Source organism: Lithobates pipiens, unplaced genomic scaffold, assembly GCF_037356315.1.
Source record: "Lithobates pipiens isolate NorthernLeopardFrog02 unplaced genomic scaffold, aLitPip1_a1.2 Scaffold_8, whole genome shotgun sequence".
Lineage (NCBI taxonomy): Eukaryota > Metazoa > Chordata > Amphibia > Anura > Ranidae > Lithobates > Lithobates pipiens.
Window position 1 is genome coordinate 664,238,507 of NW_027507903.1, and position 25,864 is coordinate 664,264,370.

General features: G+C 44.2%; 1 protein-coding gene across 1 annotated transcript in view; it reads right to left on the reverse strand.

The window, feature by feature from the left end:
- The window catches only part of LOC143962508 (C-reactive protein-like), a 46,778-nt gene extending 28,987 nt beyond the window's left edge, over nucleotides 1–17,791 (reverse strand). Inside the window, exons 1-2 of the mRNA XM_077471784.1 lie at nucleotides 17,736–17,791; nucleotides 3,932–4,012 (exon numbers count right to left, since the gene is read on the reverse strand). Of these exons, the coding sequence (XP_077327910.1) occupies nucleotides 3,932–4,012; nucleotides 17,736–17,791 (137 nt within the window). The remainder of the gene's footprint in view (nucleotides 1–3,931; nucleotides 4,013–17,735) is intronic.
- Between the last annotated feature and the right edge of the window lie 8,073 nt (nucleotides 17,792–25,864).

The window sequence follows — 25,864 nt, forward strand, 5'->3', positions numbered from 1 at the left end:
ATGCCGCCTATCAGTTCCCATCTGTGCCGCCTATCAGTGCCTACCCATGCCCACCTGTGCCTCCTACCCATGCCCACCTGTGCCGCCTACCCATGCCCACCTGTGCCACCTACCCATGCCGACCTGTGCCGCCTACCCATGCCCACCTGTGCCACCTAACCCATGCCCACCTGTGCCACCTATCTATACCCATCCGTGCCAATTTGTGCCACCTATCAGTGCCCATCCGTGTCGCCCATCAGTGCCGCCTATCAGTGCCACATATCGGTGTCCATTAATGCCGCCTCATCAGTGCCACTTCATTGGTGCCACCTCATCGGTGCCCATCAGTGCCGCCTTATCATTGCCCATCAGTGTAACCCCATCAGTGCCCATCAGTGAAGGAGAAAACTTACTTATTTGCAACGTTTTGAAACTGAAACAAAAAAAAACATTTTTTTTTTCAAAATTTTCGGTATATTTTTATTTGTTTAGCAAAAAATAAAAACCGCAGAGGTGATCAAATACCACCAAAAGAAAGCTCTATTTGTGGGAAAAAAATGATAAAAATTTCATTTGGTTACAGTGTAGCATGACCGCGCAATTGTCATTCAAAGTGCGACAGCGCTGAAAGCTCAAAATTGGTCTGGGCAGGAAGGTGTTTAAGTGCCCAGTATTGAAGTGGTTAAATAAAATTACTTTTTTATACTTTTACTAAGCCAAATGGTGTCACAGTCTATGCCTAAAAAGTCCTGCCTTTTGTAAGGGGAAAACTTCTATAGTATTCTATCTTGGGATGTTGGCTATCAACAAGTGGATCTTAACCTATACCTCGCACAATTTTGATCTTTCCTCCAGCACTCGGGAGAATGAATAATCAGCCACAGCGCTAATCACAAGGCATCCACGCCAGGGAAAGGACGACCGGAGCTCCCCATCACCCCAGGCACAGATGGAGCAACAGCAGCAGCCGCTGGTAAACATTCCAGCAATGTTTCGGACATCGCACGGCGAAGGCCTCAGCTTCGCCTAAGCTGTCTATGCCGCCCGGTGGCTCCACCTCCATCGCGGACAACGCAAACAGCGCGAACGGCGCTCAAAGCCCAGAAACACACCTAGCTCATTCTCTTAGCCTGGAAGACCTTCAAGCCAACCTGCAGGCTATGTCTATGGACATAAAGACATCCTTTTCTGTAGCCATCAGCGAGATAAGGGCAGACATACAAGGTATTGCAGCAAGAACAGGAGCAATGGAGCAAGCTTCAGCCCATCAAGCAGAGGCAATAAAACAGGTACAAAAAACGCTGACATACACCTCACTCACATCATAGACATGAACCACCGCATAGAAGATTTAGATAATAGGGGGAGAAGACACAATATAAGAATCAGAGGAGTCCCGGAAATAACTGATCAAAACCCTTTTGAGTAGACTGCAGCCGCATTATTTAATGATATTCTGGACCGACCCCCTGACTCCCCCATTGAATTTGAGAGGATTCACAGAGCCCTCAGACCCAGGGGTAGAGAGGATGACCCCCCTAGAGACATAATCTGTTGCCTTGTTAACTTCCCCCTGAAGGAAGCAATTCTTAAAAAAGCAAGAGAAAAAGGCAGAATCATCTTTGATGGAAATTAAATTTAAACTGTACCAAGACCTATCGAATATCACGCTGCAGCAATGCAAAGCCTTACGCCCGATCACAGAGCAGCTGTGCACCAGGGGCATTCCATACAAATGGAAATTCCCTTTTTGCCTATCAGCCACATGGAGAGGTCACACAGCGTTACTGCGCACACCAAAAGACCTACAATCATTTTCCGAAACTCTTGTTCTTCCTAAGATTGAGGTACCAGAATGGTATAGTTCCTTCACACCGAACGAATCGTGGATCACAATCTCTAATAACTACACTCCAAGAGGATTAGAGACTGCCGCCGCAGATCACCTTCTCCACATTACAGCAGAAGAAACGCTTTCCAAAGAAGTCCCGGAATCTCCCCACCCAGACGCAGAGATCGTACGGATCACCGAGAACAAATGGACACCTAAAAGCCTGCTTTCCAGGATAAGCCATACTCCTAGAGGTTTTCACAAAATGTGACATCGTCTACTCAACGCTTCCAATATCCTTGATTTTTTTTTCCCCCCTCTCTCTCTTGTTTCTTTTATTTTCTGTTTTTTGCTCCCTTCCCTCTCACAAAGAATGACATCCCAATCAAGATCTGGTAAGAGGTCCTGAGAGAGGGGTGTAGGAAAGAGAGGGGTTGCGGAAGAGAAAGGAGAGTACATTTCTTTCTTGTCCCCCTTTTTTTTTCCCTTGTGAACTGACGTACTATTGGACAATATCACAAGTAAGGGCTTGTAGTGCCCCCTCCCCCCCTGACACTTACCCCTTGAGTCCCCACAGTAATGATCATTCCGTATACCAAGCAAACTCTCTGAACGACTCAGACCAACCAAGACTTAAAGGTAGATAAGCACCACTCATTGGTATGGTATAACACAAAAAAGGAATGAAGGGGACAGAGAGAAGAGAGTGGGGAGGGAAGAGATAAGATTTATTGTTGAATGGGTTACTTCAATGTTTACAAGTTGAATGTGAAAATATCTAGTCAGGCTGCTACTTCTAACACAACTACGATCAACGATCGAAGACAAAGAATGCAGTTTTTATGCATTCTAATGAAAACCATTGTATTGAACTGCGTGCAGCCTGTTAGATATGTCTATACATAACATAGAATGTTTCTACATACATGTTTTGGGTACTAAAGATAATATCACCCTGATAATAGAGTTTAATATAAGGTGATTAAGATACATGCATTGTTGGCACTGGTTAAAAACGTTTATAGCTCGGAGTTCTAATAGAGCTAAGTTATATGATGGTAAGCTCTGAGGAGGGTTCCTCTCTTTCAGAAATAGGAGTTGATTATGCAAGACGCCATATTATAACCAATCTTTACCCCTCCTAAACACCACTTGGAGAGACACCTAGATCCCATTACAGACAATATAATCGATATTTAAATCTTGTCTGATGTTACCAATAAACTTTAAAGATACACAGTTACACGCTATATGCTACCTCACATGATTAAAAATAGATAATGAGGAACAATCAACACTTGAAACCATAGTTATAAGTTAAAATACAAATTTAGGTTAATGGCGTAACTCAATTCTGGTTTACTGCTCATAGTATAATATACACCCGCTGCAAGCAACACAAAGTTTGTCGATACAATGGCTTCCTCTAAAGGCCACTCAATCAATCTGCTAGCTTATTTCAGTCACTTGAAATACACAAATGTCTTAAACATGCCATATGACAAGATACATCCTCACAACATCTGCCCCAATATGATTCCACTTTTTTACACTGATGGTTGAACCACGTTAGCTCATCCTTAATACTATCTAACTGATATAAGATCAAAGACCAATCCTTCCCCTGGCCCAATATATCATGAAAACACCCTAAATCATTTAAACAATTTCGTACTGGCTACTCCCGAGTGCAGGAAGTTATACAATAGAAAGAAGAGAAATATAAAGGAAAAGGAATAAAAAAAAGAAAGGAGAGAAAAAAGAAAAAAAAAAGAAAGAGACTCTTACTGATTGGTATACTACCAATCACTCAGCAACTACAAGCTTCCATTGAGTCCTGTGTAGACACCGTTTTCACACAAAGAGCAACCCCCATTGCTCTTTGAACATACCAGATCTTTAATAGGGTAGACTAGCAGGTCTATTTCTACCCCCGGTCCACCTCTCACCACACACTCCTTCCCCTCTCCCTTAATTTTTTTTTGTCCCCTTTTCAATACAAGCATACCCCTCTAACTAGAACTGTAGAACAAATATCTAAGATGACTAACTATAAACAAAAATCCACTCCACTAATGATTACATTTCTCTCAATTAATGACAAAGAACTTAACATACCTGAAAAAAGAACCAAACTCCTCAATGAGCTTCACAAACACAAAGCAAATATCATTTGTATTCAAGAAACGCATTTCAAATCTGAAAAAAACCCGAAACTACAGGACAAAAGATTCCCAATGGCTTATCATGCCACAAACCCCGAAGGGAAAACAAAAGGGGTCTCGGTATTGATTTCCAGACAGACACCATTTCAACTTCAGGACACTATGGTAGACCCTGGAGGTAGATACATATTCCTAAAAGGCAATTTAGGACGCCATCCTATAACTATTGCTAGTATATATGCACCAAATACCAAACAGGTAGCCTTTTTTCGTAGAATCAAAGACCTATTAACGACTGTCACGTACCTAGTGGTGAGCCCAGAATGCAGAAGGAGACCTCTCTTGCGTCCCCGACTCACGGCCCCTGATGATGGTGACAGGAGGCATGGGAGTCAGAGGTAGCATGAGTGCCTGGCAGGATCAACAGCCGGTGGATGGATCAGGCTGACTTCAGGAACTGTAGCTGGACAAGCAGGCCCCAGTGACAGCAGACAGGAACCAGTAGACAGCAGGAGACCAACAGGAACAGGTGGATCACTCAGGGGCAGGCACACAGAAGAGTCAGGCAAGCCGGGTCAAACCAGACAGTCAGTACAGGAACAGATGCACCAGGCAGAGGCAGGAACGTGGAACAGGCTGGGTCGGTAACGGATGAACACGGATGGACCAGAGGATGAGACAGGTGCAGAGTCGTAGACAAGCCGGAGGTCAGAGGCAGGCAGAAGGCAGGGAAGGTCGCAGGTCAGGCCGGGTCAATACACAAACAGATCAGATTCAGGTAATAGTCTCAGGAACGCTGTAGATCAAGCAGCAAGATCAGAAGGGAGAACTGGGTTTAAATAGCCCGCCTGGTGTCGGTAACCGTGCGCGCACCCGCGACCGGGATCGCGCGCAACCGGGCGACCGCAAACACGCGCACCAGGCACCCGCAGGCGCGCACAAACAGGTGACAGACCACTGTCCCCAGCCAGCCTTTCCTGACATTGCCCCCTCCCAAGGGGCAGCCTCCGGATGCCCAACCGGGCCATTTTCTCAGGATGGGATCTCTTGAAGGCTTGTATCATATACTTGGCATGTATGTTGCTTTCAGGCTCCCATGAGTTTTCCTCGGAACCGTACCCCTTTCATTTAATAAGAAATTGGACACAGTTATTTCTCTTCCTGCAATCCATTATTGCCTCCACTTCAAACTCCTCTTCACCATTGACCATAATAGGAGCAGGGGGATCTGTGGCTCGTCCTGGGAAAGGGTTAGAGACGGCGGGTTTCAGGAGAGAAACATGAAAAGTGGGGTGTACCCGAAGTGTTTCTGGCAATTCCAGTTCGTAGGCCACCTCATTGATCCTCCTCTTGACTGTGAAGGGACCCAGAAACTTAGGGCCCAATTTCTTTGAAGGGCAAGCGAGTCGGAGATTAACTGTAGACAGCCAAACCTGGTCTCCAGGTTTCAGAATCAGTTCCCCCCGTCTGTTTTTATCAAAAGTCTCTTTGTTTAGTGCTTGTGCTCTGGTCATGGTTTCCTGCAACAGTTTATTGTTGATACTGAAAAAATCCACAGTCTTGAGAACGGCTGGCACAGAACATTCAGGAACAGAGTTAGGTAGAAATGATGGGTGGAAACCATAATTGGCAAAAAACGGGGTCTGCTTGATGGTAGAATGGATGGAATTATTATAAGCGAACTCGGCCAGTGGCAACAGAGAGAACCAGTCGTCCTGAGAAAAGGAGGAAAAGCAGCGAAGATACTGCTCAAGAGTCTGGTTAGTTCTCTCTGTCTGCCCATTTGTCTGAGGGTGGTATGCAGAAGAAAAAGATAGCTCGATGCCAAGGGAACTGCATAGTGTTCTCCAGAAACGAGAGGTAAACTGCACCCCCCTATCTGATATGATGTTGGCTGGAACTCCATGAAGTCTGATGACTTCCCTGATAAAAACTTGTGCAGTTTCCGGTGCTGATGGTGTTCCTTTCAAGGGGATGAAGTGTGCCATCTTGGACAGCCGATCCACTACCACAAAGATGGCCGTATGGCCTTCTGAAGGGGGAAGTTCAACAATAAAGTCCATGGAGATTAATTTCCAGGGTCTCTCTGGAGCAGGTAGAGGTTTGAGCAGGCCCCAAGCCCTGGCCTTATTACCCTTGTTGCGATTACAGATGGTACAAGACTCCACATATCTTTTGCAGTCCTTTGCAACTTGCGGCCACCAGAACGTGCGTTGCACGAGGTCAGACATCTTGGAGACACCGAAGTGGCCGGCTAGTACATGGTCGTGGCAGAGCCCGAGTATGGTGGCCCGAAGATTTTCTGGAATGAAGATCTTGTCCTCAAGCCAGAACAGACCGTCTTTCGCAAGCAGCCTTGCTCCTGCAGGAGGGGGGTCTTCACTGGAAGCTTGCTTAATCAGACTTAACAGATCTTCCTGAAGAAGGAGAAAGTTTTCCGCCGTCAGAATAGTATCCGGAGAGGTAGGTACTTTGGGGTCATTGAACATGCGGGACAATGCGTCCGGTTTGGTATTTTTTGAACACGGTCTGTAGGTGACATGGAAGGCAAACCTGGAAAAGAACAGCGCCCACCTGGCTTGACGCGGCTTCAACCTTCTAGCAGATTTCAGGTACTCCAGGTTTTTGTGATCCGTATAGATCAGGATCGGGTGAGCTGCTCCTTCCAGAAGGTACCGCCCCTCCTCCAAAGCCGCTTTTATTGCTAATAGTTCCCTGTCTCCCACATCATAATTTCTTTCAGGAGCAGAAAGCTTGCGTGAAAAGAAGCCAACAGGGAACAGAAGAGACTTGGGGCCTTGTCGTTGTGAGAGTACTGCCCCAACGGCGACTTCGGATGCATCAACCTCCAGAACAAATGGGAGAGCCGGGTCAGGGTGTTTCAGTACAGAAGCGGAGGTAAAAAGTCTCTTAAGGGTGTCAAAAGCAGTTTGAGCCCCGGGAGTCCAATGAAATCGAACTCCCTGCTTGGTCAGCTGGGTAATAGGTGAGATGATGGCTGAGAATCCTTTAATACATTTCCGATAAAAGTTCGAAAAGCCCACAAACCGCTGAACACCCTTTTTATCCACAGAAGCAGGCCACTCAAGGATAGCGGAAATTTTTTGAGGGTCCATTTTAATGCCCTCAACAGAAATGATTAGTCCCAGAAACTGTATACTCTGTTGTTCAAATTCACACTTCTCAGGTTTTGCATAAAGGTCATGCTGACGGAGTCGCTCTAACACACTTGATATGTTGACGATGGCTACTGATGGAGGCAGAAAAGATCAAAATGTCATCCAGGTAGATGATGACGAATAGGTCCAGGAAGTCTCTGAAGATGTAATTTATAAAATGCTGGAAGGTGGCAGGGGCGTTGCAGAGCCCAAACGGCATAACTAGATATTCGAAATGTCCGAATCGGGTGCGAAAAGCTGTCTTCCATTCGTCATCCTCTCTTATGCGGACCAGATTATAGGCCCCCCGTAGGTCTAATTTAGTAAAAATGACTGCTGCCCCCAGTCTCTGGAAAAGTTCTGGCACCAAAGGAAGAGGGTATCGGTTTTTAATGGTCACCTTGTTTAGTTCCCGGTAATCGACACATGGCCGAAGGATATGGTCCTTTTTTTCCACAAAGAAAATGCCAGCTCCTGCAGGGGATGTGGAAGAGCGGATGAATACTTTCTTAAGATTTTCGTCAATATAGTCCTTAAGTGCTGCCAGTTCCAGTTCAGTTAGAGGAAAAATTCTTCCAAATGGTACTTCAGCCCCAGGGAGGAGCTCGATAGGACAGTCATAGACCCGGTGAGGGGGGAGAGTCTCTGCACCTTTCTTGCTGAAGACATCCATGAAGTCGTGGTATGCCTCTGGAACTAATTGGTGAGCTTCCGTATCCAGGCACATCAGAGCTGTGGGCTGGTTGGAAGTCCTTGGTAGACAATGTTGGAAGCAATAGGGTGAAGGAAAGGTAACATCTCTGGTAGTCCAGTCAATGCAAGGGTTGTGGGCCTGGAGCCAGGGCATTCCCAGGATAACAGAAAACAAGGGTAAACTGATGATGTCAAGACATAAAAGTTCATGGTGAAGATTGGATATGCTGGCAGAGATGGGGATGGTTTCCTGGGTGACAGGACCAGACCGGATGGCGGATCCATCGGCAAGATGTATCAGTAGTCCTTAGGTCTTGGAGCGTAGTGGTATGTGGTGTTTTGCTGCAAAAACAGAGTCCATAAAGCAGCTGCATTCTCCTGAGTCAACGATAGCGGGAACCTGGATGTTCTTTCCGGGGAGCTGCAACAAAACGGAAAGAGCAAGATGAGGGGAAGCATTGGTGATTGCAAGGACTTGATCAGCAGAAGGAGGAAGCCACTTACGGATCTTGGTTGGGCAGGACCTCACGTAGTGCCCAGGCTCCCCACAATACATGCACAGATCATTCATGCGGCGACGCTGACGTTCTTCAGGTGTGAGCGTTGGTCGTAGCAAACCCAGCTGCATAGGCTCCGGCACATCAGTAGTAGAAGTAGACTGAGCTGGTGGCATAGTACTCGAGTAAAAAATAACTAACAGTGCAGCGCTTACCACTGAGTGAATTTACATATAATTAAATCTGAAAAAAGAAACTTTCATAAAAAAGAAAAAACTTAAGTGTTTGGTGGATCCAAAAAGAATTTGAACCTTAATTAAAAAACGTGTTCGCAAAAAAAAAATTGTTAATTACCAAAAATAATTGTCTAAAAAGATTATTACATTTGCCAAAAAAATAAAAAATAACATCCAACAGAAATTAAAAAAAAATCCCATGCAGTTAAACATGTGAAAACAAATTTTCAAGTCCCATATAAAACATGTGAAAATAAATTTTTCAAAAGTGTAAAGTGGCGTCCAATGTAAATGAACAGAAATATAATTGATCCTGTGTGTTCAGGAAAGAGTGCTTGACCACGTGTGTTTTTCCCAGCTACAAATCAAGTAAGTAATGGAGGCTTACCAGATCGCCAATGAATGTACACAGATACGAATTTCCAAACGATTCGAGACGGACAGTCGGACGACAACCCAGGCCTTCAGACGCTCCACAATCACCGGAGCAATTTGAATCCTCTCTCTGAACGGTCCACACAGCCGTGTAGAGTTTTCAATGTGGGAAGCTAAAAGCCAACCCACACCTTCGGGTGTTGCGTAGTCCGGGTCTGTTCCGGTCTTTTCCAATGTCTCAGGATATCATATCACCATATAGACAGAAAGATAAAAAAGTGCGCCCAATCGTGTGATAACGTTTTTAAACACGTGGAATTTATTATTCAACCGAATAATGTTAAGTACTACAAAAGACTCGACCGAGTCGTATAAAAGTAGTCGTAACGTAAAAAATATACAATTTTGCTAGCAAAGTATAAAAATAAACGAATGCTAATAGCACAAAGGGTGAGCGTATCTACCCGACGATCGTTTCGTCACAATCTGACGTCATCAGGGGTACGCCCACACCCCTGTGCTAAACCCTTTTATAGCCTATGGGTAAGGTGAAGAGCCACACCATAGGTGCAAATAAAAACATCTATTCGCAGATTCAATTAATTTAACCACCGAATGACCAATTCATTCGAACGAGGTCGGAGCCCCGATTCCCACCCATTAGAAAAGATAGACAGAATGTACAAAAGCTTTGTCGGGTACATGCCGATCGGCATATATATTCGAACAAAATCTTAGTTTGAACAAAATCAAATTCCCTCCCGTTAACGGCAGTAGAGAAATTTATAAAGTTTACAAAATACCCACCGAACGGCATAAACATTCGATCAAGATCGAATACCCCCAGTTTATCCAATGGTAGCATACATGTATAGTGACACTTACCACTCAATGTGACCACACAAAAATATCACCAATACTGGAGAAAAAACCAAAAACGAAAAACTCGTGAATGTGTATAAACTTAAATACACCATCCACAAATTTATAAGAATTTGGATATATACGTGTGATAATATGATGAAAATACTTTTTACCCAGCCAGCATTGACTACCCAACCTTACCCATAGTCCATTTACAAAAATAGATTCATGGGTAAAATATATACATTACGCTTGAAAACCACACTTTCTGACAAAAGATGTACACCTGATGTCACAGAGGTTTTTTCCCATGTGGTAAATGTAGAGCTTGTAAGCTAAATGCGTTAAGGGGTAGGAGATTCACTGACTTTACCTCACAAGGGACGGGACTCACATACCCCATCCGAACCTTTATCACATGTTCTACTAAGTGCGTTGTATACCTGCTTAGGTGTCCATGCGGTCTGGAATATGTGGGTCGCACAGTCCGCATGTTACATGTGCGTCTGGGGGAGCATATAACCAACATATGCAAAGGTTTCGATAAGCACAATGTTAGTAAACATTATGATTTGAAACATAACCGTGATCCAAGAGGTACTACTTTTTTAGCTATTGAGAAATATGTACCGCATTGGTGCGGCAGTAATGCTAAGCGCACCATCTCGAGAGCTGAAACCAATTGGATACACAAATTAGGCACGCACATTCCTGGGGGACTCAATATCGAGTGGGACATCAACTGTTTCATCAACAATAGTTGATGTCCCCCTCTTTTGTCCGGTTTATTCTTTATTATTTAGAATTGGCATTCAGGTGATCCATATTTTTGTTGATTATACTATTTGATTTGGGATTTCATTGTTGTCTGTATCCTCGTATAACCTCTGTGACATCAGGTGTACATCTTTTGTCAGAAAGTGTGGTTTTCAAGCCTAATGTATATATTTTACCCATGAATCTATTTTTGTAAATGGACTATGGGTAAGGTTGGGTAGTCAATGCTGGCTGGGTAAAAAGTATTTTCATCATATTATCACACGTATATATCCAAATTCTTATAAATTTGTGGATGGTGTATTTAAGTTTATACACATTCACGAGTTTTTCGTTTTTGGTTTTTTCTCCAGTATTGGTGATATTTTTGTGTGGTCACATTGAGTGGTAAGTGTCACTATACATGTATGCTACCATTGGATAAACTGGGGGTATTCGATCTTGATTGAATGTTTATGCCGTTCGGTGGGTATTTTGTAAACTTTATAAATTTCTCTACTGCCGTTAACGGGAGGGAATTTGATTTTGTTCAAACTAAGATTTTGTTTGAATATATATGCCGATCGGGATGTACCCGACAAAGCTTTTGTACATTCTGTCTATCTTTTCTAACGGGTGGGAATCGGGGCTCCGACCTCGTTCGAATGAATTGGTCATTCGGTGGTTAAATTAATTGAATCTGCGAATAGATGTTTTTATTTGCACCTATGGTGTGGTTCTTCACCTTACCCATAGGCTATAAAAGGGTTTAGCACAGGGGTGTGGGCGTACCCCTGATGACGTCAGATTGTGACGAAATGATCGTCGGGTAGATACGCTCACCCTTTGTGCTATTAGCATTTGTTTATTTTTATACTTTGCTAGCAAAATTGTATATTTTTTACGTTACGACTACTTTTATACGACTCGGTCGAGTCTTTTGTAGTACTTAACATTATTCGAATTGAATAATAAATTCCATGTGTTTAAAAACTTTATCACACGATTGGGCGCACTTTTTTATCTTTCTGTCTATATGGCGATATGATATCCTGAGACATTCGAAAAGACCGGAACGGACCCGGACTACGTAACACCCGAAGGTGTGGGTTGGCTTTTAGCTTCCCACATTGAAAACTCTACACGGCTGTGTGGACCGTTCAGAGAGAGGATTCGAATCGCTCCGGTGATTGTGGAGCGTCTGAAGGCCTGGGTCGTCGTCCGACTGTCCGTCTCGAATCGTTTGGAAATTCGTATCTGTGTACATTCATTGGCGATCTGGTAAGCCTCCATTACTTACTTGATTTGTAGCTGGGAAAAACACACGTGGTCAAGCACTCTTTCCTGAACACACAGGATCAATTATATTTCTGTTCATTTACATTGGACGCCACTTTACACTTTTGAAAAATTTATTTTCACATGTTTTATATGGGACTTGAAAATTTGTTTTCACATGTTTAACTGCATGGGATTTTTTTGAATTTCTGTTGGATGTTATTTTTTTTTTGGCAAATGTAATAATCTTTTTAGACAATTATTTTTGGTAATTAACAATTTTTTTTTTTGCGAACACGTTTTTTAATTAAGGTTCAAATTCTTTTTGGATCCACCAAACACTTAAGTTTTTTCTTTTTTATGAAAGTTTATTTTTTCATATTTAATTATATGTAAATTCACTCAGTGGTAAGCGCTGCACTGTTAGTTATTTTTTATGTTGTTGTGCCCAGTATCCGGGTTATTGTGTTCAGCCGCTACTTTTTTAATTTTTTTCAATTTTCAAAAAAATTTTTTTTTACCAAGCGCAGATTTTATAATTTATTTTATAGTACTCGAGTAACTGGGCACTCTTGGCAACATCCAGGTGGGACGTGACGGACCTGCGGCTCTCTCTGACCTGCGTTCACGTAGGCGCCTGTCAATCTGTATGGATAGATTGATTAATTCATCTAGAGTCTGAGGAACCCCTACACGGGCGAGTTCATCTTTCAGGGGATCAGACAGACCCAACCGGAACTGGTAGCGGAGAGCAGCATCGTTCCAATTGGTGTCTGCACTCCAACGCCTGAATTCTGCAACGTAGTCCTCTGTGGCCCTGCGACCCTGCTGTAATGCATGGAGAGTGGCTTCGGCTGTTGCTGAGAGCTGAGGGTCCTCATAGATTAGGGCCATCACGTCAAAAAAGGTGGTCAGGTTGGAAAGTTCATCAGCCTTTTGTTCAAGAAGGCGATGTGCCCATGTCTGGGGTTCGTTCTGGAGCAAGGAGATCACAAAGCCCACTTTGGTGGCTTCCAAAGAAAATGTCCGTGGCTGAAGAGCAAAGTATAACTCGCAGGAGTTGCGAAAGGCCCTGAATTTGCTGCGTTCACCAGAAAATCTTTCAGGCGTGGGCACTCGAGGTTCAGGGGGTAACATCACCACTGCTGGTGGAGCAGGCATGCTGGCAGAGGCGGATGGTGACCCCTGGGTAGTAGCTGGCGGGGAGAGAGCTTGAACACGTTCCTCCAAACGGGAATAGCTTTCTTGAAGGCCTTTAACTGCCTGGGTCAAACCCGCCAGATGCAAACACAGTTCATCCAAAGGAGAGGCTCCCTGCGCGGGCTCGGTCATGGCTGCTTGATACTGTCACGTACCTAGTGGTGAGCCCAGAATGCAGAAGGAGACCTCTCTTGTGTCCCCGACTCACAGCCCCTGATGATGGTGACAGGAGGCATGGGAGTCAGAGGTAGTACGAGTGCCTGGCAGGATCAACAGCCGGTGGATGGATCAGGCTGACTTCAGGAACTGTAGCTGGACAAGCAGGCCCCAGTGACAGCAGACAGGAACCAGTAGACAGCAGGAGACCAACAGAAACAGGTGGATCGCTCAGGGGCAGGCACACAGAGTCAGGCAAGCCGGGTCAAACCAGACAGTCAGTACAGGAACAGATGCACCAGGCAGAGGCAGGAACGTGGAACAGGCCGGGTCGGTAACGGATGAGCACGGATGGACCAGAGGATGAGACAGGTGCAGAGTTGTAGACAAGCCGGAGGTCAGAGGCAGGCAGAAGGCAGGGAAGGTCGCAGGTCAGGCCGGGTCAATACACAAACAGATCAGATTCAGGTAATAGTCTCAGGATCGCTGTAGATCAAGCAGCAAGATCAGAAGGGAGAACTGGGTTTAAATAGCCTGCCTGGCGCCGGTAACCGTGCGCGCGCGCGCAAGTGAACGCGTGCAACCGTGCGGCCGCAAACACGATCGCGCGCAACCGGGCGACCGCGAACACGCGCACCAGGCACCCGCAGGCGCGCACAAACAGGTGACAGACCACTGTCCTCAGCCAGCCTTTCCTGACAACGACCTTCGCTTCAGGAATAATCATCCTAGGGGGGACTTCAACATCCCTCTGAATCCCACAATAGACACTTCTAATGGAGTATCGAGCCTTCCATACAGAGCAATGAAACAAATTAAAATCCAACTACAAAATCTTATGCTACATGACACCTGGAGAACCCTTAACCCTCAAACCAAAGACTTTACATTTTTTTTTTCCAACGTTCATCAAAAGTATTCAAGAATTGATTACTTTTTTATAACACAACCAGACTTAACCCTCCTGAGTAATAGTACCATCGAGCCAATGACTATATCAGACCACCACCCAATTACCATGACAGTAACCTTCCCAGAGAAAAACACTAGCACCAAAACATGGAGACTGAATACTTCCATATTGAAAGACCCTAAAGTCGTATCAGAACTTAATGAGATATTAAAAGATTACTTCGCACGAAATGATAACGGAGAAACCTCCTGAATTACACAATAGGAAGCACACAAATTTGTTACTGGAAAAAAGCTAGCCAAAATAAAGAAAGTAAAACAATCCAAAATAAATTCACTGATAGCTCATATCCACAATCTAGAAATAACACATAAAAAAACTATTGCAGTCTCAGCATTTGAGGAGCTTACGAACGCGAGAAAACTTCTTGCAGAAGAGTTAAATATAAAAACGAAAAGGCAATATGTCTTGAGACACAAGATATATTACGAGCAAGGAAACAAGAGTGGGAAGCTGCTCGCTAAAGCAGTTCAAAACAAAAAAATCTCAGCAACAATTCACCAGATAATGGACAAACAAGGCAAATTACAATCCTCAAATGAGGAGATTGCAAAACAATTTGAACTCTACTATCAATCCCTTTATAATATCCCATCCAATCCCAAAAGTCCGCATAACTCAGACCTAAGAGCTAAACTTATCCAAGACTTTCGAGGAAAATATAGTCCACCCCGAATCTCAGATACCACAGCCCAAAAACTCGAAGAACCAATTTCTGGCACAGAACTAGACAAAGCTTTAAAAGAGATGAAAATAGGAAAAGCCCCAGGCCCTGATGGATTACCCCTATAATACTATAAGACTTTTATTGAAATATTAAAACCACGATTCTTGAAATCTTTCCAATCATTACACACTGAAAAACATCCCCCCAACCAACTTCTAGAAGCACATATAACTGTAATACCTGAAGAAGGCAAGGACATAACCAAGGTCACAAATTATAGACCGATTTCCTTAATCAACATAGATGTAAAATTATATGCAAAAATTTTAGCAAACAGAATTCTTCCTTTACTAACATCTCTAATAACACTTGACCAAGTGGGCTTTATACCAGGCAGAGAGGGAAGAGACAATACGATCAAAGATTTAAACATAAGTCATTGGTTAACCTCCAAACAAAAACATGGATTCTTCCTTTCCCTCGATGCAGAAAAGGCATTCGATAGGGTGGCTTGGGATTTTATAGACGCAGTCTTGAATCATATAGGCGTCTTACCTCAAATGAGATCTTACATCAATGCACTATACTCCAACCCGACTGCACGAGTTCGAGTAACGCCTTCAATTTACGAAATGGCACCAGATAAGGTTGCCCATTATCCCCACTTCTATTCGTCCTCACTCTAGAACCGTTATTAAATAAAATCAGAGCAAACAATGACATCAAAGGAATCGAGGTTCAAAATAACACATATAAAATCGCAGCATTCGCTGATGATATGCTCCTTCTCCTATCAGAACCACACATCTCCTTGCCTAACCTCCTAAAAGACCTGGAGCATTTCCGTCTTCTTTCCAACCTAAAAATCAATCACTCCAAAACGAACGCTCTCAACATTACACTGCAGCCAAGTTCTGTAGAAATCTGCAAGAAAAATTTCCCATTTACTTGGGCTAAACAGAGCATTACATATTTGGGAATTTAAATCCCCTCGGATCTACAAAATCTCTACCAATTAAACTATATACCCATTCTAAAAGAAACATGGGAGGATCTGAGAAGATGGAACTCCCTAAATATCTTGTGGTTTGGAAGAGCTTCGCTGATAAAAATGACAATTCTACCTAGATGTCTCTACGTAATGCAAACAATCCCCATCAGAGTGCCATTATCCTTCTTTGAAGCCTTCCGCAAGGTGTGCTCCCTGTTTATATGGAGGGGTAAAACCCCCAGAATAAAGTTCGCCAGATTAAATCTCGCTAAACACAAGGGTGGTATAGCTCTGACGGATCTAAGGAAATACCATCAAGCAACACTTTTAACACAAATAGTTGATTGGAACATTCACCAATCTGTAAAGGACTGGGTGACTTTAGAGCAATCTCAATTTACCTCAACAATCAAATCACTACCTTGGATTCACCCCAAACACCACTTTAAATGCATCAAAACGCATCCCCTGGTTGGGCCCACAATAGAAATATTTTGCAACACATTCGAATCCAGGAATTCTACTCCCTGGCATAGCCCTCTCACACCTCTGAGAAACAACCCCGACTTCCCACCAGGCCTAGAACAAAACTTCCTTAAACACAACTGGCCACACAAGGAAATCCTTACTAAACATTTCTTTAAAAATGGAAAAATACTCTCTAGAGAAGACCTTCATAAAACTATTGCACCTTTCCAAATACCCCAATGGACCTACATTCAAATTAGACACTTCCTGACCGATAGATAGACATTACACTCTTTGGACGCAGCCCCTTACGACTCTTGAAGACCTCTGTACGAAAAAAACTCCACACAGACATATTATCTCAACCATTTATAACTCATTATTTGAAGGGTTATCAGACTTCTCCAACACAGCATGTAAAAATTGGGAAAAAGACCTTGATATCTCAATATCCGAGGAACAATGGGGAAAAATACATATGTATGCACACAAAGGGTCACTAAACGTAGCCACACAAGAAAGTAGTTATAAGATTTTAACCAGATGGTGTAGGACCCCCTCTATTTTACACAAATTCTCTCCCTCAGTTTCAGAAAAATGCTGGAGATGCAAACGGGAAGAGGGCTCGATGCTCCATATATGGTGGTCCTGCCCCTTAATTCAGACCTTTTGGGAAGAGGTTCACGAAACCATCAACGCAATCACCTCAGAACACCTGAGCTTAAATGCTGCACAATATCTCCTTCATATCAATGACATCCCCAGGAAAAAATATCTGAAATCATTACCAATGTTCATGGTTAACGCTGCACGTCACTGTGTCCCTTCCACTGGCGATCCAATGCCATTCCAACGCAAATCGAATGGTTTAGGAGAATAAATAATATAGAACAAATTGAAGAACTTATAAGTATATCTCAGGAGAATATTACAAGATTCTTTGCAACCTGGCATGAATGGATAGAATTCAAGAATTCTCAGGTATATAAATCAATTATCAAACAGTAACAAATGGTATTTTAAAGGGAAAACTGAAGGAAAACATGATACTATAAGTAATATTCTCATTGTTCTCTTCCCCCCCCTTTCCCCCCCTCCCCCTCCCTCTCACCACCCTTACCCCCCCCCCCCCCCCCCCACTCTGTATATGTTCAACTTAATCAGCTGCTTTACATAAAAATGATGGAATACTATGTATATATGACCACAAACGAAATGTATTATCCACCTGAATATAGATTCTATTTTCCTTTGTAATTGTACTTTACAACAAACGCATGTTGAAATTGCTCTACTGTGTATTTCTATACTAAGGTGTATTATGTTTTCTTTTTCACCCAATAAAACTTTGTGAAACAAAAAAAAAAAAAAGATTTGTATTCTTGTCCTCTTTACTCCAGGACAATTAAACATATTCAGCTTTGTTCCCTGGCTTTGTGTGTTACCTGAGATCTCTGTGTACGCCGGTGTTGTTGGTCTTGTTGAAGCCTTCTTCCTTCATCCAGTCTCAGCCCCTCAGAAGTTCCTCCTGGTTGATGGTGAGATGGGAGGATGGAGGGGGATTATAAAGTCCCAATCTCGATAATAACTCCTCCTCTGACCTCCATCAGCAAGATCAGCATTTCTCAAAACAATAAAATTACTCAACAAGAGCTTCATAGTCCAAAAATGTAAAAAAAAAATGAGTACAGTGTGTCCCGTAATCTCAGGTACATCCAATATACTTTTATTTCCACTTCCTCAATTAACCTCTTGAGATCCGCGCTATAGCCAAATGACGGCTACAGCGCGGACCTCCTTTGCCGGGATACGTCTATTGACGTCGTCCCGTGCACGAGCGGCCTGTGCGCCCCCTGAGGGGCGCGCGCGGCGCGCTCTGTGATCGGCGAGTCAATGAGACTCGCCTGATCACCAATCCGAGCAAGGGGTCGATCCCGACCCCTTACCACGTGATCAGCTGTCAGCCAATGACAGCTGATCATGTGACAAAACAGAGCCGGCGCCCGTGATTGGGACATCAGTCCCGATCACGGCCAGTGTATCAGTGCCCACCTGCCCCCTGCCAGTAAAGACTTTTTAATGCCCACAGTGCCATACATCAGTGCCCACAGTGCCATACATCAGTACCCACAGTGCCACCTATCAGTGCCCACAGGGCCACCTATCAGTGCCCACAATCTGCTTCAACAACATTGCTGCACCTCAGTGCCACATATCCGTGCCCATCAGTGTCATCTACCAGTGCCCATCAGTGCCCATCAGTGCCGCCCATCAGTGCCCAGCAGAGCCACTTATCAGAGCCACCTATCAGTGCCACCTATCAGTGCCCATCAGTCCCATCTTTCAGTGGTACCTATCATTGCCCCTTAATGCCACCCATCCGTTCCACCCATCCGTGCCACCCATCCATGCCACCTATCAGTGCACATCAGTGCCGCCTTATCTGTGCCCATCAGTACTGCCTTATCTGTGCCTATCGGTGCCACCTTATCTGTGCCTATTAGTGTTGCCTTAACTGTGCCTATTAGTGCCCACCAGTGCTGCCCATCAGTGCCCACCAGTGCCGCCCATCAGCGCATTTCAATGAAGAAGAAAAATGACCTGTTTGCAAAATGTTATAACAAACTATTAAACATGATTTTTTTTTTTGCATATTTTTTTGTTTGTTTAGCAAAAAAATAAAACTCCCAGCTGTAATTAAATACCACCAAAAGAAAGCTCTATTTGTGGGAAAAAAATTATAAAAATTTCATTTGGGTACAGTGTTGTATGATTGCGCAATTGTCATTCAAATTGCATCAGCGCTGAAAGCTGAAAATTGGTCTGGGCAGGAGGGGGGTTTAAGTGCCCAGTAAGCAAGTGGTTAAACATCTCAGATATCTATTAATAAACACACCAATAGAACTATGGACTGAGATGTTCCTATGAAATCAAACATTGTATATATCCCTATTAAATCTCTTCCTTATGAGGTCAATATTCCACAAGGAAGGCCGTAAAATAATAAAATATTACACATAAGTACTAACCTTGTGCAAACCGGAATTATTATCTCACTCTTTATCTTAGCACTGACGGGGCTTTCATCGTGTGTTGTGTTATACCGATCCAAATGTCTTAACTAAATTATAATCCCCTACTTGTCCTGATTCCAGGGACCCCAAATTTGAGCAGATGTTGACCCGTACATTGGTGGTGTGTGGCGCAGAAACATTCTGAACATTTTGGAGAAGAGATTCGGCACTTTTCAGTACTGGGCTCCGGTGGCTGTAATTCACCAATACAAACCCTAATAATAATAGACCTCCAACCCCAAACCAGACACCATACAGAGTGGTATACCGTACAACCAGTTTCTCTGTATTTCTGTATAACCACCTGCCACAAAATCAGGTATCTGTACGTCATTCTGCTTCAAATGATTGTCCCTCGGATGATATGCAGGGATCACCCCGGTACCATTTTTTTAGAGCCGACATTTGGCGGTTGACTTTCTTGTAATAACAACTGATGCAGCTAAGCAGCCACTTGCATGGGCGTCCACAGAACTTTTTTTTTTGGGGGGGGGGGGGGGCATCATTTTAAGGTCACCTATGCTCTGCCCCTTTTCATCCCCATAGATCCCCCATTCGAGCAGGCCAGGCCAGGGTCCCCCATAGATGCCCTTTAGAGAAGGGCCTCCATAGATCCCCCCTTAGAGCAGGCCAGGCTACGTTCCCCCATAGATCCCCCTTTAGAGCAGGCCAGGGTCCCCATAGATCCCCTTTAGTCTTACCTTTTTGCCTATATTCCCCGTGCTACCAAGTTTTCCTGCATCACCAGGTACTCCAGACAGTCCCTGCAAAGAATATATATATATTTAGCCAACATGACCCACTTGTGAGCAGGCCAGGGTCCCACATATAGATCTCCATTTAGAGCAGGCCAGGGCCGGGTCCCCCATAGATCCCCTTTAGATCATGCCAGGCCAGGGCCCCCCATAGATCCCCTTTAGAGCAGGCTGGGTCAGGGTCCCCCATATATATACCCTTTTAGAGCAGGCCAGGGCAGGTCCCCTGTAGATCCCCCTTTAGAGCAGGCCAGGCCAGGGTCCCCATAGATCCCCTTTAGAGCAGGCTCGGACAGGGTCCACCATAGATCCCCTTTACAGCAGGGTCCCCATAAATCCCCCCCCCCTTAGAGCAGGCTAGGGTTGCCCATAGATCCCCCTTTAGAGCAGGCCAGGGACCCCATAGATCCCCCTTTAGTCTTAACTTTGCACGTATGTTCCCCACGCTACCAAGTTTTCCTGCACCACCAGCTACTCCAGACAGTCCCTGCAAAGAATATATATATATTTAGCCAACATGACCCCCTTTAGAGCAGGCCAGGGTTTCACAACTAGATCTCCATTTAGAGCAGGCCAGGGCCGGGTCCCCCATAGATTCCCCTTTACATCATGCCAGGCCAGGGCCCCCCCCAGTCACTCTCAGTGAGTCAGAGAGCAGCAGATTCAAAAAAGTCTGCGGCGGCCACGGACGGCTCAAGGACACCTGTTTCTGCGTGCGGACACCTTGCCGATTCCTGATTCCGGGAGGGGGCCCTTGCCGACGCCCATGGCCGCACGTCCGCCATCTGGCTGGAGACCCAAACAAAGCCGGAATTGGGTTTGATGGGATCTTGGATGTAGTAACCCGAAAGCGACGTCATGACATCACTTCCACTTACTGGAGCCTTAAAGGGTTTGTAAAGCTTTGTTTTTTATTTTCTAAATTGGTTCCTTTAAGCTAATGCATTGTTGGTTCACTTACCTTTTCCTTCTATTTCCCTTCTAAATGTTTTTTTTTTCTTTGTCTGAATTTCTCACTTCCTGTTTCTCCTCAGTAAACTTCACACCATCATCCGAGCAGTGTTTAGTCAGCCAGAACAGCTTACTGAGGAGGAACGGGAAGTGAGAAATTCAGACAAAGAAAAAAAAAAAAGTGAACCAACAATGCACTAGCTTAAAGAAACCTATTTAGAAAATAAAAAAAATTAACCGTTACAACCACTTTAAAGATGCAAGTTTAAAAAAAAAAATCTAAAATACAAAAAAACACAGATTTTGAATACTTTCAAGTGCAGTGGTGGGGTTTGGGGTTATTTTAGACCCCCGAATCCCTCTGTAAAGAGTACCTGTCACTGTTTATTACTGTCACAAGGATGTTTACATTCCTTGTGACAGCAATAAAAGTGATAAAAAAAATTAAAAGGACAGTGTAAAAACAAAAAAAAACATAAGGTAAAATAAATAAGATTATTATTTTTTTAAAGTGCCCCCATCCCTCCGCGCTCACATGCAGAAGCGAACGCATGCGTAAGTCGCGCCCGCAAATGGAAACAGTGTTCAAAGCACACATGTGAGGTATCAGCGTGATCGTTAGAGTGAGAGTGATAATTCTAGAGCAAGACCTCCTCTGTAACCCTAAACTGGTAACCTGTAAGGAAAAAAGATATATATATATTTAAGTCATAATCATTTCCCATATCCCTGTATACTGTGTTCACTAAGATGCACATCTAAATGTTTATTTTTTAATTATCAACATTCCCTGCTGACACCACCATCCACATCCTTACTGTTCTGACAGTAAAGAACCCCCTTACACAGTTTTAGGTTAGAGAGCTTCTCGTACAACTTCATTGCGTGGCCACATGTCTTGGTAAGCGTCCTAAGACTGAATCGTTTTCTCTGAGTGCTACAGCCACCATTTACATATTGGTATATTGTGATCCTATCGCCTCCTTAAAGTGGAACTTCACCCAACAACTCACGTTTTTCTTTTCCTCCTCCTCTCCTCTACCATAGTTGGAATGTTTTTTACATTTCATTTAGCCATTTCAGCCCCGAAAGGATCCCCCCCTTAATGACCAGGCCATCTTTTTTGCGATACGGCACTGCGTCGCTTTAACTGACAATACGATGTTGTACCCAAACAAAATTGATGTCCTTTTTTTCCCCCACAAATAGAGCTTTCTTTAGGTGGTAACTGATCATCTCTGTTTATTTTATTTCGTTGCACTATAAACAAAAAAAAAGACTGACCATTTTGGAAAAAAACAAAAAAACAATATTTTTTTTTACTTTCTGCTATAAAACATCCAATAAGAAAAAGTAAAAAAAATCAAATGTCTTTATCAATTTAGGCCAATATGTATTCTGCTACATATTTTTAGTAAAAAAAAAAATCCTGATAAGCTTATATTGATTGGTCTGCACAAAAGTTATAGAGTCTGCAAGCAATTGGGATATATTTATGAATTTTTATTTATTTAATTTTTTTTTTTACTAGTCATAGGGGGACTGCGATATTGCTGTGGACAAATCGGACACTGACTGACACTTTTTTGGGGACCAGTGACACCAATACAGTGATCAGTACTAAAAAATGACACTGGCAGGGGATGGGTTAACATCAAGGGCGATCAAAGGGTTAAATGTATGCCTAGGGAGTGCTAAATAATTGTGTGTGTGTGTGTGTGTGGGGGGGGGGGGTGCTTGTACTGTGGGAAGGCAGAGATCCACGTTCCTGTTTAGCAGAAACACAGGATCACTGCCTTCCCTTCTCACAGAACGGGGATCTGCCTTGTTTACATAGGCAGACCGACCGTCGTTCTGCTTCTCTCCCGAATGATCGATGGGTGCTGGCAAACATAGATCGGTGATAGGAAACACTAGTAATACTCCAAGAATATGGGGGTGAGTTTTGTAAGGAGCATTTAAGAGCCAAGGAGTACCTAAATACAAGATTAGGGCTATAGTAAAATTTACTTTATAATAGGAGATTTTACTAAATCGTGAAAGCAAAGTGTAGCCATGCTGAGGCTGTGCCTTTGCCATTGTGGTTACGTTGTCACAAGATGGCTGTGGCGTATTCCCACCGCAGGACTATCCTTGATTATATGGAGCCGTATGGTGGGACCATGACCCGGGAATCTCGGAGTGAGTCGTGGAATTTGCGCTGATGGCCTTAGTTTACGTTTTTCTTGGTGCAGTGGACGTAGCCACGCCCCCTATTCTTATGTGTAGGATTGCGTTCATGGGATCCCACAATGAGGCGTGGAACTCATGCCGGAGGTCCTAACTTCCTGTTTTAATGCTACGGGTGGAGCCACATTTCCCACTATTACATGTTTAATATGATATGTTATAAATACGAGCAATATGAGGGAGCAGTGTTATGCTCCAGTTGGAGCATAACACCAAGATCCACAATTCGATCTTGGGTAGCACTGGTGAGGAGGCGGTACCATCCACCAGCACCGCAGAGCCATCCACCGGCAACGCAGTGCCATCCACCGGCACCACAGTACCTCGGCAAAGGCCAAATACCAGTGTGTCAACTCGGCCCCAAAGGGTTAGGTCCCATGCCAGCCTTCCCTATTCCCTCCAGAACCCCTTGTGGCTTCCTCCTAACTCAGGAGAAGCTAACGTTCCCCCTTTCACTGCCAACCCAGGAGTCCAGGTGGACACACATAATTTTTCCTGATGGACTTTTTCCACTTAATTTTTACCGAGGACATGCTTGAATCGATTGTGGTCCAGTCCAACCTATATGCCCAACAATTTATTGAAAGCAACCCAACGTCCTCTTATGCCCGTCCCTACGAGTGGAGAGCCCTAACAGTGGAGGAGTTTAAACATTTTTTGGGCCTCACATTTTGTATGGGACTATACAATAAACATGAAATACGTGCATATTGGTCATCCCGCCCCATCTATCACATGCCCATCTTTTCCTCAATAATGCCCCGGACCAGATATCTCATGATAATGAGATTCCTACACTTTAATGACAATACCCAGTGCCTTCCCCGGAATGACCCAAATTTTGATAAACTTTACAAAATTCGGCCGCTAATAAATTATTTTTCTGAGATCTTCCCCCAGTTGTTTACCCCAGACCAACACATATGTGTGGATGAGTCCCTGATCAAATTTTCTGGCAGGCTGGGCCTAAAACAATTTATTCCCTCCAAAAGGGCCCGCTATGGGGTGAAAATGTATAAATTGTGTGACCGAGCCACAGGGTATACATATTCCTTCATGTTATATGAAGGGAAGGACACCCAGCTACATCCCCCTAATTTCCCCGAATACAACGGATCGAGTGGGAAAGTTGTTTGGGAACTTATAAACCCACTCCTGGAGATAGGCTACCACCTCTATGTGGATAATTTTTACACAAGTTTACCCCTGTTCCGCAACCTCCATAGAAAGCAAACTCCAGCATGTGGCACCGTAAGGGCGAACCGGAAGGGCTTTCCTCAAAGCCTCGTCAACAAAAGGTTAAGAAAAGGCGAAGCAGCGAGTTTTTACGAAATGAGGAAATTTTGGCTGTGAAGTGGAGGGACAGAAGGGATGTGTACATGCTTTCTTCAATCCACAACAACACTTTTGTTGAGATCACCAGGAGTAATGGCCCAATACAAAAACCAACTTGCATCCATGAGTACAACATGTTCATGGGGGGTGTCGACTTGAACGACCAGATGCTCGAACCCTACCTTGCCACAAGAAGAACATACAAGTGGTATAAAAAAATTTCAATTTATTTCTTTAATTTGGCCATATACAACACATATGTAATCTATCGTAAATCCACAGAAAGACCCATACCCTTCCTTGGCTACCAGGAGGAAATCGTCACTGCCCTTCTAACGACCCACCACAAAACATTCGATCCGATGTAATTAGCAGACTCTCTGAACGCCACTTTCCTGATAAAATCCCTCCCAGACCAACAGGCCGAAGACATCAGAAAAAATGTCAGGTGTGCAGCAAACGAGGATTGAGAAGAGACACCACTTATCATTGTGCCCAATGCCCTTCTCAACCAGGCCTCTGCATAGGTGACTGTTTCTGCCGTTACCATACTTCAGTGAATTATTAGTAAGTATGGTAACCATAACCCTCACTTCCAACACTTCCGGTTCCGGCGCCGCATGTGCTAGCTGTGCCTTCTCACAGCTCCCGTTCCGGGCACCCTAAATCGGCCTAAAAATTCGGTCTGAGTGGCCCCTCAGCCCAGGCATCACCACTGGTGGTTTCTCCTCACCGTCCGGGCACAGATGGACCGATTCGTGGAGAAAACCAGCACCCGTTCGTACGCGGCCGCGGCAGCCTCGTCAGACAGGCCGCAAATCGAGCCCCCGGCTTCGGCCTACACTAACGCTGGAACGAACGCACAGGTGTCAGACATGGAAGTTAGTGGCGCTGCTGCTCTGGCTCTCCCTTCCTCACACTCCGCTCCTCCTCAGGGACAGAATCCTTCACTGGTTCAGCACCAGGCCCCACCAGCGGTTACTTTTTCCCACAGCCCCACCGGGGATGAAGGCCACACGCATCGCATTGCACAGGCCGTGGCGGCTCTCCTTACCCCCATGATAGCAGCTTCTGTGGAGAAGGCGGTTAACGCTGGCATGCAACAGCTAAAAACACAACTTACTGAACACACTACCAGACTTAACAAACTGGAACACCGTGCATCAGAGGTAGAAGATGAACTCTACCATGCTCAGGCCACAGAACAATCCCAAGATAAAACCAACCAGT